Consider the following 12,500-nt stretch of genomic DNA (forward strand, 5'->3'; position numbering starts at 1 on the left):
TCCTGCTGTGTTCGCGGAAAATTTATTTTCTCTCAAAAATATTGTTAACTTATTCTGACTACCATGAGGCTCCTTGACTTTGTTAACACACGGCATCTGAACACACAAAACAAATTTTGATCATTTTCATGACAATTTGAGTGTTTTATTTAACTTTAGAACACCCATGTGTATTTCCGGTCAAAAATGACCGGCCATGGCCCCGTACACCGGCGACCCGGGTTCGATTCCCGCCCCGTGGTCCTTTCCGGATCCCACCCTGATTCTCTCTCCCACTCACTTCCTGTCATTCTCCACTATCCTATCTGATTAAAGACATAAAAGGCCAAAAAAATATATACTTAAAAAAAAAATTACTGGCCATTAGAAATGAATGGGTGAGAAAATGGTCAGTGTATAAAATTGAGTCCAGGCACATACTTATTGATCAGATGGACTGTATATGTGCTTCTGTACATTAAACACACAAACACAACTTCCCTCCCCCTCTTTGCTTCTATGCCAGCCCCCACTGGAACCTTTCCCCAACAGAATATTTCCCTTTCTGACTTGCATGAGCTCAGGTCAGTGAGGCCTGCAGGCCATAAATAGCAAATGAAAGTACAAAACTGGTTATATTCAATAGAACACAAGTTGATACAAAGGTCTATCACAACATTAGATGATATGTGTGTTACTATGGATTTATAACAAGTTATAATCCAGCGATCATTTTTGACCGGGAACACAAAACTAGTAAACATAAAACGAACACAACAGGATGGTTAATTTTCATGTTGTGGAGACCCCAAAGTCTGATTCGCTGAACCCACTCCATTTTGCTGCCAGTGCCTCAGTCAACCGTGTGAGATGGTCATGCGGAGACAGACGGCTACATGTACCTGCGCGTCAAACAGTTACAGTACACAATGGTTGCGTCACTTAAAGCATACGTTTTTATACATACGTTTTAATGCATTCTGTAGGTTGATGTACTTTGAATAGCTTTATCAAAGTACACATTATCCACTCCAGCTACCTTATATAGCTTAAATATATTCATGCTGAGGCCACTGACAACAAACTAGGCTACTTGAACTGCACTGACAATCATACAGTATAAAAGCATACACACTTAATACAAACAGACACTCTAAGGCACACCAACACACACAACACGAAGCTCAAAGTGCATGAGAAAACAGATATCTGATGGGGATACAGACAAGCGTAAGGAGTTGTGGTCTGTACTGTCAGCACTCACAATCATATCCAATATTGCAATTTTACATTTGTCATTTTGCAGATTATTCAGAACGACTAGCAGTGAATTAGAAACAGGTACATTCTGCCAGGAGCAAGTCAGGGTTAAAGGGACACCAGGCAACGTTTTTGTGTTAATTAATCATCTTCATAAGTCGTTTTATGGTTAAATGACTCTTTACAGGGCGAATGAAGACTCTCTCGCCCGCCCCTACTGCCTGTAGGAAGAATATCTCGTTTGCAAGTTCAGTGTATTGTACCCGCTGACCTTCAGTCTCACAAAGTCTCAGACATCGCGAGAAGCAGGATCAGTTTGCATCCTGCATCGCCAGCAGAGAGGCAGGCTAACGAAACGCTAGCGATTGTTGCAAACCTGTGTATAATGGCAGAGCCGGCGAAGAAGGAGCGAAAACACTTGACGGAAGATGCAAAGAAAAGGAAAAGAGCTTCAGACCAAGCGAGGGCTTGCACACGTATTGACACGTAGGCGCTAGGGGGAGCTTCGTAGAGAAAAAGCATCAGGCTTGCCTGGTGTCCCTTTAAGTGGCTGTGGCAAAATGGTGGCAGCTCCATGGATCAAACTAATATCCTTCTGGTGTTCTATTTAGAGACCCATATCCCTAACCACTAGACTACCACCACCCCACCTGCTCTTACACCTGCACGCCTAGAGTCAAGAATTCATAACCATCCAGGGTGGATCGTTGTCATCATCCTCAACATCATCATCATCCTCCAACTCAAAGTAATCAGTAACCCATAATCATAATCGGTAACCCATTATACACTTATCTTATCTTTCTTGTCCTATCTCATCATCATGTTAAGACAAAACCATCCCCATTTTCTTCATCATCAAACCACAAGGTTGCTAGGCATGCCCCAGCATCTGAGGCCTAGTGTAGATGGGGAGAGGTAGTGACAGAGCATGAGAAAGAGAGAGAGGTTTTAAAGTGCAGTTATATGTGGCGTTGGAAGGGAGAAAGAGTTGACTCAGTAAAGCCTTTGTCATACACGACCGCCGGACAAGGTCCATGCAATTAGGACTGGATCTGCAAGTGCTATAGTTGTATCGGCACGGCCACATTGACGAGTCGGAGAGAACAACAGCTCTCTGTGCACGAGGACTTTACCAGAGAAGGTGAGCTGCAGCATTTTGCCTGTTTGCCCAGCAGAAGTAGCATGAAGGCCAGGCGCATAACTGAAGCTTTCCGTTCACTATAATCAATGAATCCGGTTACAGCAGACATTATAGCGGTGCATAGGCTACACTCAAAAATAAAATGAACCAGTCTTCTGAAACTATTTTTACACTGCACAAATTGAACGCTTCCGTTATGAGTCTGGTGTAGCCTGCCTGTAAGAGTTTCAGTTTCACACCACACAGGCACATAAAAGCAACGTATAGACCCTTTCAACAATAAAAACAAAAACAATGCTTGAACGTTCTATTTGGTTACCAATCTACTTCCTCTGCATTAAGATAACATATGGAATGTTAAAAAGGAAGTTTTGTGGGGCCAACTATGATGCTGATAATGGAACTCTCTTGAAAGGGTCTATACTACTGTTTTTCACAGAAAGAAAAGCACTTATGAAGTGTACAAGGTGTAATGCTGGCGCGTTAGGGCCGTTTTACCACCTCAAACCTCCAATTTCTTTCTGTGAACCGAATGCCGCTTCGTCCATTATTCCTTACATCATCAACACGCTTCCCCACTAGATGTGAATCTACCTGTGCTTTAATCTACCTGTGCTTTTATTCAGACCTATGCTCACCCGTATTGCACCTGGACTCAGTAGGCCTGCTGGGGGGCTGGCTGTTTCGGACGTCCAGGGCAAATAACTCAGACACGTGTGATGTCCAGGGCAAATAACTCGGACACTTGTGTTCACACAGCCCGTCTGTTTGATGTCTGGATCATGTCCAGGGTTCAGTGAATGTCTAAAAACAGCTTTAAAGTGCTGCACTATGTGGTGCTGGAAGGGAGAGGGTTGACTCAGTTAAAGTGCTGTACTACTGTATGTGGGGCAGTGTTAGCGGCTAGTGACCTGGGCTAGCAAGCATTGTCCTTCAGCATGGCAATTACAGTTTTTTCACAATTGCTAAAACAAGTTTTTTGAAACCTGCCACCCTTTTCTGAAAACTGTAAGCACAAACCCCAAATCTCAAACTACATAACACAAAACCTCTGACAACCTCTGCAAAACTGAACAATCACCTCAAAGTAGTTGTGCCTGTGCTCAAAACCAAACACTCTCTTCAAATCATTCACCAAGCAGTCAAAATGAAAACACCAATGAGCAGTCATACATCAAATAATGGAAAACACAATGTTCAGGGCAGTTCATATAGCTCCAGGAGTATTTTTTTTACAATACAGTACAGTCATTGTTTACAATATACGGTAAATGCATTTTAAAAACAAAAACAAACAAAAAAATACAAAGCAAAAAGATTTCTTTGGATTCAGTGGTTTCAACATGTACTATAAATCCAGTAAAAATAAAGTATTGAGAATGGGGGTTTGTGTTTACAGTTTTGAGAAAAGGGTGGAAGGTGGTTTAAAAAAATGTGTTTTACAGTTTTTCACAATTGCTAAAACTCTAAACCCTATAAACTAAAAAACCTCACTAAAAACTGTATATCAGAAAAGACAGGCATTTCAGTACTGTAAATGAGAAGTACATTGTCTAAAGCCTACAGTATAATGTTCCCTGAATAGCTCACTGTTTCTGTCCATTGTTGATATGAACCTGCACTGTTCAGCAACCTGTTTACACTCTGAACTAGCTTGTATTGGTTGTGTCTCATTTGAAACAAGTGTGATCAATTTTGAGTCGTGTTTACAGTAACTTATGGCATTTGTGCTCTCTTTGTGTCCTTTTGCCAATGTGATTACCAATACAAAATGTATTTTATTGCATTAGAATGTGCTTAGAGTTTTGCAAAAAGAGTCTATGAGATCTGCAAATTGTGTTTTACATGTAAAAATTTTTATAGTTTTGCCAAAAGAGTGATCGATTCAAGAAATGTGTTCAGACAACTGAGAATTTGGTTCAGAGAATGGAGTTTAGTGTTTTTGCAATTGTGGAAAACTAACCCTGAGTTGTTCTGAGGAAACTGGCCCTTGTAAGAATTGATGTACAGTATGTAAGTCGCTTTAGATGTCAGCCAAATTAATAAGTAAGTACATATGTGGTGTTGACAGGTAGAGATTTGACTCTGTGGTTCTACGTGGTGTTGAGAGGTAGATATTTGACTCTGTGGTTCTACGTGGTGTTGAGAGGTAGAGATTTGACTGTTGTCCTATGTGATGTTGAGAGGGAGGGGGATTGGAAAGTGCTATGTGGTGCTATGCTGTGCTGTTTGCTGGCACTAATCCTAACATATCACTGTAAAAGTAATAGTAGTAACACACACACACACACAGACACACAGACACACAGACACACACACACACACTCAGACATATACAGACATATATACACACACACACACACACACACACGCACTCAGACATACACACACACACACACACAGTACAAACACACATGTGTGCATACACAAAACACAGACACACACAAATCTGTAATCTCCCAGTCATTGGTTTCAAGACCTTGGTCATGGTCACTTTACGAGGAAAAACAGAAAATAATCCAGACTTAATCTCGTTTATATATTTACCATTTGTCTTCTTTTGGTTGCAGTTCCAAGAAAACCAATTTAGCAACAGAAGTGGTATGTGCCTACATGTGAGTGCAATTGTGTGTGTGTGTGTGTCTGTGTGTGTGTGTGTGTGTGTGTGTTCGGACATCACGGTTCGGTACGAGTTCGGTACAATGGAGGGAAAAGCAAAACCAAAAATGCAGAAAGCTATTTTTTTTTTATTGTGCATGTATCAGGCTGTACCACCTAGTGTCATACAGTCTCTTCCCTGAGCTATCTGCAAGCCTGAAGTGTGTAAGATGTAGGCTAAACAGTACAATAAGTACCCAGACTCCATCTGTAAGTTGTAAACAAAATAAGACAATCAGCTATAAAACTTAAAATAGGCCTACAGCATCTCTTATTTCTGAAAGTGCAAATTACATAGAATAATGATTTTTAAAAATCCACTTAAGCAAGACCTTCAACGTCTGTGTTTAGTTGTATATGGAAGGATCTACAATTTGCCTCAATATTTTTCAGTGTGTGTACAGTAATAATCTAGCCTACTAACTGTGAAAATATCACACTATTTTGCCTTCTTTTAAAAAACGAAATTGCTCCTTTCATTTCATAAACAGACTACAACTAGAAGTCACATGACTTTGCCCTTCAACGTTAACTCACCGTAGCATGGTTTGTTTATTAGCCTGGTTAGCGTTGACACTTACTGTCTATGCACTTAACACTACCAGCTCCTCATGTGAGAAGTTACAAGTTACCCCAACATAAAGGTAATTACAACGCGATTTACATAGCTTTCTGTCATTACGAAATCATTTAATTTAAGCCATAGGTTTTGGCCATATTTGTATGTGTATCGAAAGGCTGGTGAAGCGCAGGGGAAGTTTTTTTCTCTTGTTTCAGTGATTGGTAGCCTACATCATCTGGGTGATTGCTTCGAATATATGTAGCATATTTCCACTCACATACCCAACAACTGCTGAACAACGCCGACACACAGTTTCATCTTATCCACCACTCTCTCGCCTGTACTACTGTAACTGATGTTCTCAAACTTGAGAAGAGACCAGCGGATCCAATGTGTGTCGCCACCTTAGTGCTGCTATGACTCTGACTGACTGACTCGACCAACGACCTGACAAAAAAAACCATAGGTGCCAATCAGAGCTTCAGAGCTAAGGCGAGGCTACAGATTAGCGTTAGGTGTCGCTAAAGAACTCCCGTAACTCTCGCTACTTAACAGGTAATTGCGCATGACATTAATTAATCCGCACACGAGTTTTATGTATTTTTATACCGTGTATTCTCCGTGTAAATTCTATACTGAATTTTCTGACCCCTATACTGATCAGAAAATCAGCTCCATACCACACATCACACACACACACATACACACACACAACTCCCATCATTCACACTAGAGGTCTGCACTCCCGCGGTAGACCCGCGGGACAACTTTTGAAAGCTCTTTGCGGGAGCGGGCGGGATGAGAGAGGTGCGTTCGCGGGTGCGGGACAAACCGATCATTCACTGCACTCCCGCAAAATTAAATATGTTCGTAAAATGAAATATGGAAATTATGAAAGTAGTGTTCATAACTATAGTTCAGCTGGATGTTTTGTTAGGCAGCATTAAAAAACAGGGTTTAAGCATAACTGATGGATAGCAGGCCAATAGCCTATATTGTCGTTTACGTGGGTTCAATTTGTTCCTGCTGCTCATTGTCAAAACTCGAAATCGAAAGCATGACAGAGGAAGAGGGCACCATAGGCCTACTTCAGTTGTTAGCATTCAGAACCAAGAAACTGACCTCTATCTTTCTTAGGTGTGTGTGCTCCTTTCGTGAGACAGAAAGAAAAACTGAATAGGCTATGCCTCCTGCATGAAGGCTTTAGCGGGCGGGAGTGGGACATCATGTTACAGATGCGGGGGGGAGCGGGACTAAAAATGACACATTAATGCGGGAGTGGGACAGAATATTGCGGGAGCGGGTGGGCAGACCTCTAATACACACACAGACACAGACCGAGCAGCTGTGCGCTCACCTGAGAGTGAAGGTATCCAGCAGCGAAGTGCTCCTGATGAGGACGTAGAAGGTGGCGATGTCCGTCTGCTTGAGCGGCTTGGACGACGTCTGGATGAAGATGGCGTCCCCCAGACGCAGCTGGGTCACCGGTGCTGCGCCCTGCGTCTCCTGCAGCAGCCGTACGCTGCCGATCCGCGTCATGGGCGTGACGGGGGTGTACTCCGCCCTGAGCTGCACCCTCTCCCTCGCTCCCCTGCCTCCTCCTCCTCCTCCTGCTGCTCCCCCTTTTCCACCGGCGTCCTGGCACCTGCCCTCCTCGCTGGGCCTGGCCTGGTAGTAGAGCTCCACGGTGTTCCCACGGGCGGAGGGGGCCTCCATGCTCAGCCTCTCCCGGCTGGAGCTGCCCACCACGGGGCTGAACCAGCCGGCGGGGGGTTCCAGCGCGACCAGGCAGGTCCCGCGGCGCGCGCCCAGCAGACACGAGGCACGCACCTCCTGCGTCTGCCAGAAGGCGAAGACGGTGACGCACGGCAGCTGGTCGGCCGCCCCTCCCGGCTCCCGCTCGCCGCGGTCCCAGGTGCGGCCCGCCACGTAGAAGAGCACGCGCACCGACGGCGCCAGCGACGTCACGTGGCGGCTCAGCACGTGCCAGCGCACGCGCCAGCCCGCCGCCGAGGCGTCCGGCGAGGGCCGGAACAGCGGCACCGGCAGGCCCAGCAGGTCGGGCGTGATCATGCGCTGCACCCCCAGCGGCCCGTAGGTGACGTTGAGGATCGGCAGGCGAGGGGCGCCCGCTGCCCGGCCCACCAGCAGAGCCTGCGTGCCGCTCCGCATGCTGGAGTTGCGCATGATGTCCTGGCCGGCCTCCTTCAGGAAGAGCACGGAGTCCGCGTCGCGCACCTGGAAGCCCACGGGCAGGAAGACGGGGAACGGAGGAACGCTGTCCGGGTTGTCCAGCATCTCCTGGCTGTCCAGCTCTGCATGCAGGAGAAAGAGAGATAGAGAGAGAGGAAGTATGAGAGGAAGAGAGAGAGAGGAAGAGAGAGAGAGAAAGAGAGGAAGTGAGAGAGGGTGAGAGACAGAGAGAAAGAGAGGAAGTGAGAGAAGGAGAGAGAGAGGACAGTGGTCATGTAAAAGTCAAAGGTCAGTTGGTCCAACAAGACAAGGTAAGTTTATACATTTCATAAACAAAAGCAAAGAATAATACATAATGGTAAATAAAAGTGTAAGAGGGCAAAATAAAAAAGAAATAAAAGTTTTAAAAGTCACAAAAGTTCAGCAAAGGTCACACAAAGTTAAACTGCTCATCAACTGGTAGAGGACAGGTACTGTAAGCATATTCAACTTTTCTCAGGCCAAAGAACCCTTGGCTGATAAAGACACAGCAGAGGAGAATCCTATTATTCTACATATTGCATACAACATGTGTTATTTATTACACCAAGCCAACAATGTTTATGATGGTCTATAGTAATTTGTGTAATTATGTAAAAGTACTTTGTGATGGTGTGTACTGTACAATGCTAATCCATTAACAACAGATTTGATATATTTTTCAATAGTATTTCTAAAAACAAATTGGGATCAGATCATTTGGTGGACCACCAGCAGTGACTCTGCAGACCCCCTGCAGAGCATCTCTCTGCTACAGCAAGGACAACACCGGATTAGAAACCAGATCCCCTCTGATGCTAAACTGCTACCTAGACCCCTGTTATAGCTCAAATATGAAGTGGACTTCTGGCTGTCTTTGTCTTTGGCTGTATTTCGAATGAAATCAATGGGGGTTTTTTTGTTTTGTTTTTATTTTAATTTGGTAAATGAAAGTGGACAGGGCCAAATCCCTGCTTGATGCCACACTCAAATTCAGGTCCATCGAAGGGGCCTTCTACCATATGAGTAAAGCACTCAATCGTAATTCGATGTCCAGGACCCGACACGACATCTGACCTCAGGGATTTTGTTGCTCAGGACAACAGTTAGGCAGGGTTCTATACTCTGACCTTTGACCTCGGTCTAAGCCCCAGGGCCTGGGGACAAATTAAAATATGTATATTAAAACGTGTTACAACAGGCTGTGCTACATTTTCCAGGAAATCATTCCTAATGGTGGGGAGGCGGGGGAAATAATAAATATGTAATCCAATAAAAACCCAATAAACTGGGGGGAAAGAAGATAACAGGACAGAGCAGACTGACCCTGATCATTACGGTGAAAACCTAGTCGCCCATCCTTTCACTTAATCTGCACGCAATAACTCACGTCAGGGGTGATATTTGAAAAACCTTTTTTGCTTTGATGTTATGTTGTTTGCCTGGAGACTGTTGCCCTGGAAGCCAAGGGCGTCCCACATGCACGCATGCACACGCATAACCTACAGCCATGGTCGTTCTTGATTTAGCATACATGAGATCCAGATATTTACCAGATAATGTTTTAGTGCCCATCTCAAGAATCAGTGGAAGTGCACTTTGAATCGCAGCTCTTGGAGGAGAATGTGTGTGTGTGTGTGTGTTTGTGTGTGTGTGTGGGGGGACGACTCCAGCCATCTATTGTAAGAATCCTTGGCCCACACATCTATTGTAGGAAGTCTGAGGCACTGTCCCCTATCTGGCTATGGCACCCTGACATGTGAACTCATATATCTGCATCTGACTGTTTACTTTGCACATACACTATGCACAGCATTCTATGGTGTCAGTCTGGATGCATGCATGGTCTAAATTAGTTAGACTAGCCACCTTGTGCATGGTTGCACATAGTTCAGGTGCAGGTGAGATACATCTGAATTCTACACCTGCTTCCATGCTGGTCAGTTCAGCCCAAGTGGTTGCATGTCTTGCATGTTTGCAAGTGTTTGCAAGTGTTGCATTTGCTTGTTAAGGTTTAGTGTGGTTTTATTTAAAACATTTTCACGGTTTTACTAACTTTATTTTCTGTTATGTTTTAGTCTAAATGTTGTAGTCTACTGTGGTTTTGTGTGTGTGTGTGTGTGTGTGTGGGGGGTGCGCTAAGCAACCCCATATCCCCATCCCTGCTGCACTTTCTGTTTCGGTGATGCTGCGGGTGCACACGAGGAGGCGTGGGGGCTCGGGAGCTGTCAGCGTGCCGCAGCGTCAGGCGGGCCTGAGTGTATCAGTGACAGCTGGGGCTCTGAACCAGCACGCGCACTGAGCAGCGCCACGGCAGCGCGCAAGAAAACTCGCCCAGGCGGCGATTACACCGCGAGTAATCATGTGGAATTAGCATCTCTTTTCACCCGCGCCCCTCAAGATTCGCCTCCCTCTTCACTCTCACTTTTTTCCCTCTCTATTTTTCCTCCTTCCTCCTTGAACTTTTTCTCGCTGCTCATGTGTTGTTTTTTTTCTTCCCATTTGCTCTCTTTATGTCATGCTCCCCTTCTCTACTCAGCATCAGCTGTCTCTCTGGTGTACCTATGATTTCAAGGCCCCACTTGCCATGGCCTGCCTGCTATGAAAAATCAACCTCTTCATCTGTTCCCAAGTGGAAAGTGTGGAGAAGCTTTGATTTGGGCCTAGGGTAAGGTTAGGATAGAGTTAGCTAATAGTTACTTAACAGTGCATTGAGCATTATTAAATAGATAGTAATGGTGATAAGTTAATAAGAATAAAACTATGCTGTATAATTATAATTAATACCTATTAATAGTTCATATTAGTTAAACCGCATGATGGTTTTTTTTTTTTAAAAAAGACTATATATTGTCTTCATTCATGCATTTATTGCAGTATATCAAAACATTACTCCACAAAAACTACATTTCATGTAATCATGCGTCAAGCTGTCCACAGTAGCCACTTGTTTCTGTTAAGAAAGCCTTGTGTGTCCCACTGAGAGGTGAGGACAGTACACACCACTGTCTCCGTTTATAACCTCAGGTACTCTGCGCAGTCCCTGTCAAATGCCTTCTGGCCCTGGGTCCCTGTGTACCTCTCTGCATCTGATGAAGTCCACCCAGCTCAACCTCATGTCATCCCCCATAGACAAAGGGCACTTCCTATTCCACATGACCTTCCTCGACACCCTCAAAGGCAAGGGTCCGTGGCAGGATACAAGCTCACCAAATGCCATTTTAACATTTACTGTACATTACTGCTCTTAGAAGGTAACTGCTAATACACTGCACATATTCATATTTAATGTATACTACTCTAAACCACCTTCTGTAAAACAACTGTACACTACTGTCTACACTGCACTATATTTCTTGGCCTGTCTATATACCACCTGTCTATACTTTATATATCACATTGCCCTTTTTTGCACATCTGGTTAGACACAAACTGCATTTTGTTGTCTTTGTACTTGTACTCTGCACAATGACAATAAAGTTTAATCTAATGTAATCTAATCTAATAACATTTACATTCATTCATTTAACAGACGCATCTATCCAAAGTGACTTACATATGTCAATTATATTACACGGCCATTGTCCACAGAGCAACTATAGGTTAAAGGAATTATCCGGAGTAAAATGCACTTTAGATCAATTTACGGATGATTGGGAGTACATACGTTGAGTTGACATCAAAATCATGTCATTCGGATGTGTTTTGAGAAAGTTCGATTTTACCGTTTTTAGTCAAAACTCGTTAGCCTGTTAGTGACGAGGGCATGCCATTTCGCCTCTACAAAACGCTATTTTTATACCTCAGAAGCATTTATACCACCAGAGGTCAGAGGTGGGATACAAGTGGACTTAAGGCTATCAACTGAGATCAACCATGGTCAAAGTGCACTTATTTGACAAATAATTATGTGTCTCAGATAATCTTACTTTGAGGAGGTTTACATGGACATCAATGTTCCAAGATTAGCGTGGTAGCGTGTTCCACCAACGGGGAACAACAGACAAGAAAACCGCCCTGAGCGTACGGGTGACAGAGCCAGATGTCGTTTATTGGAGGAGCACAACAGTGGGGAAGTAATCAATAGTCAATAATCAAATAAAAATGTGGAGTTTTCTGATCTTAGTCGCATTACTGTGGTGAATTGTAAATGTGTATCATTTGTTTTCACAGCAGAAACCATTATGGAATTATGGAACGTCGGACGCTAGTGTCTTTAGATTATTAACCTTGATAAACTGACTCTGCTATGAATGGAATATTCTATTTAACAGTTCAAGTAAACATTATAATCACAATATTGTATGAATAAGGTCAATAGTCAGATTTATGCTGTCCATGTAAACATCATCATGGTCATTTTGCACCAAGTTATTATTTCAGTGCAAATCAGTGCAAAAAATGCCAGATGCACCGCGTTAATTCTTGGTTGACAATGTCACGAATGTAATTACTACCGGTACATCCTTCTTTCATACACATGGCCTACTGTATAGCCTAACTGAAGGGTGGACATTCAAGGGAGACCTTGGAGTTGTGTAAGCTGCTTTGTGGTTCCAGTCAAAGTGAATTGGAAAATGTAAGGATTTGACATGTGAAAGCACTACAAGGGATGACATATTACGCTTTAGTCAAGACAAATGGAGCAGCCTGCGATTCAGAGGCTGGGGGAGTCTGCAGCGACTA

General features: G+C 43.8%; 1 protein-coding gene across 1 annotated transcript in view; it reads right to left on the minus strand.

Moving 5' to 3' along the window:
* LOC125295100 (transmembrane protein 132D) overlaps nucleotides 1-12,500 on the minus strand; it is a 91,608-nt gene that overhangs the window by 55,371 nt on the left and 23,737 nt on the right. The window contains exon 2 of the mRNA XM_048244258.1: nucleotides 6,961-7,918. Coding sequence (XP_048100215.1) covers nucleotides 6,961-7,918 — 958 coding nt within the window. The remainder of the gene's footprint in view (nucleotides 1-6,960; nucleotides 7,919-12,500) is intronic.

This window comes from Alosa alosa, chromosome 5 (assembly GCF_017589495.1).
Source record: "Alosa alosa isolate M-15738 ecotype Scorff River chromosome 5, AALO_Geno_1.1, whole genome shotgun sequence".
Classification (NCBI taxonomy): Eukaryota; Metazoa; Chordata; class Actinopteri; order Clupeiformes; family Clupeidae; genus Alosa; species Alosa alosa.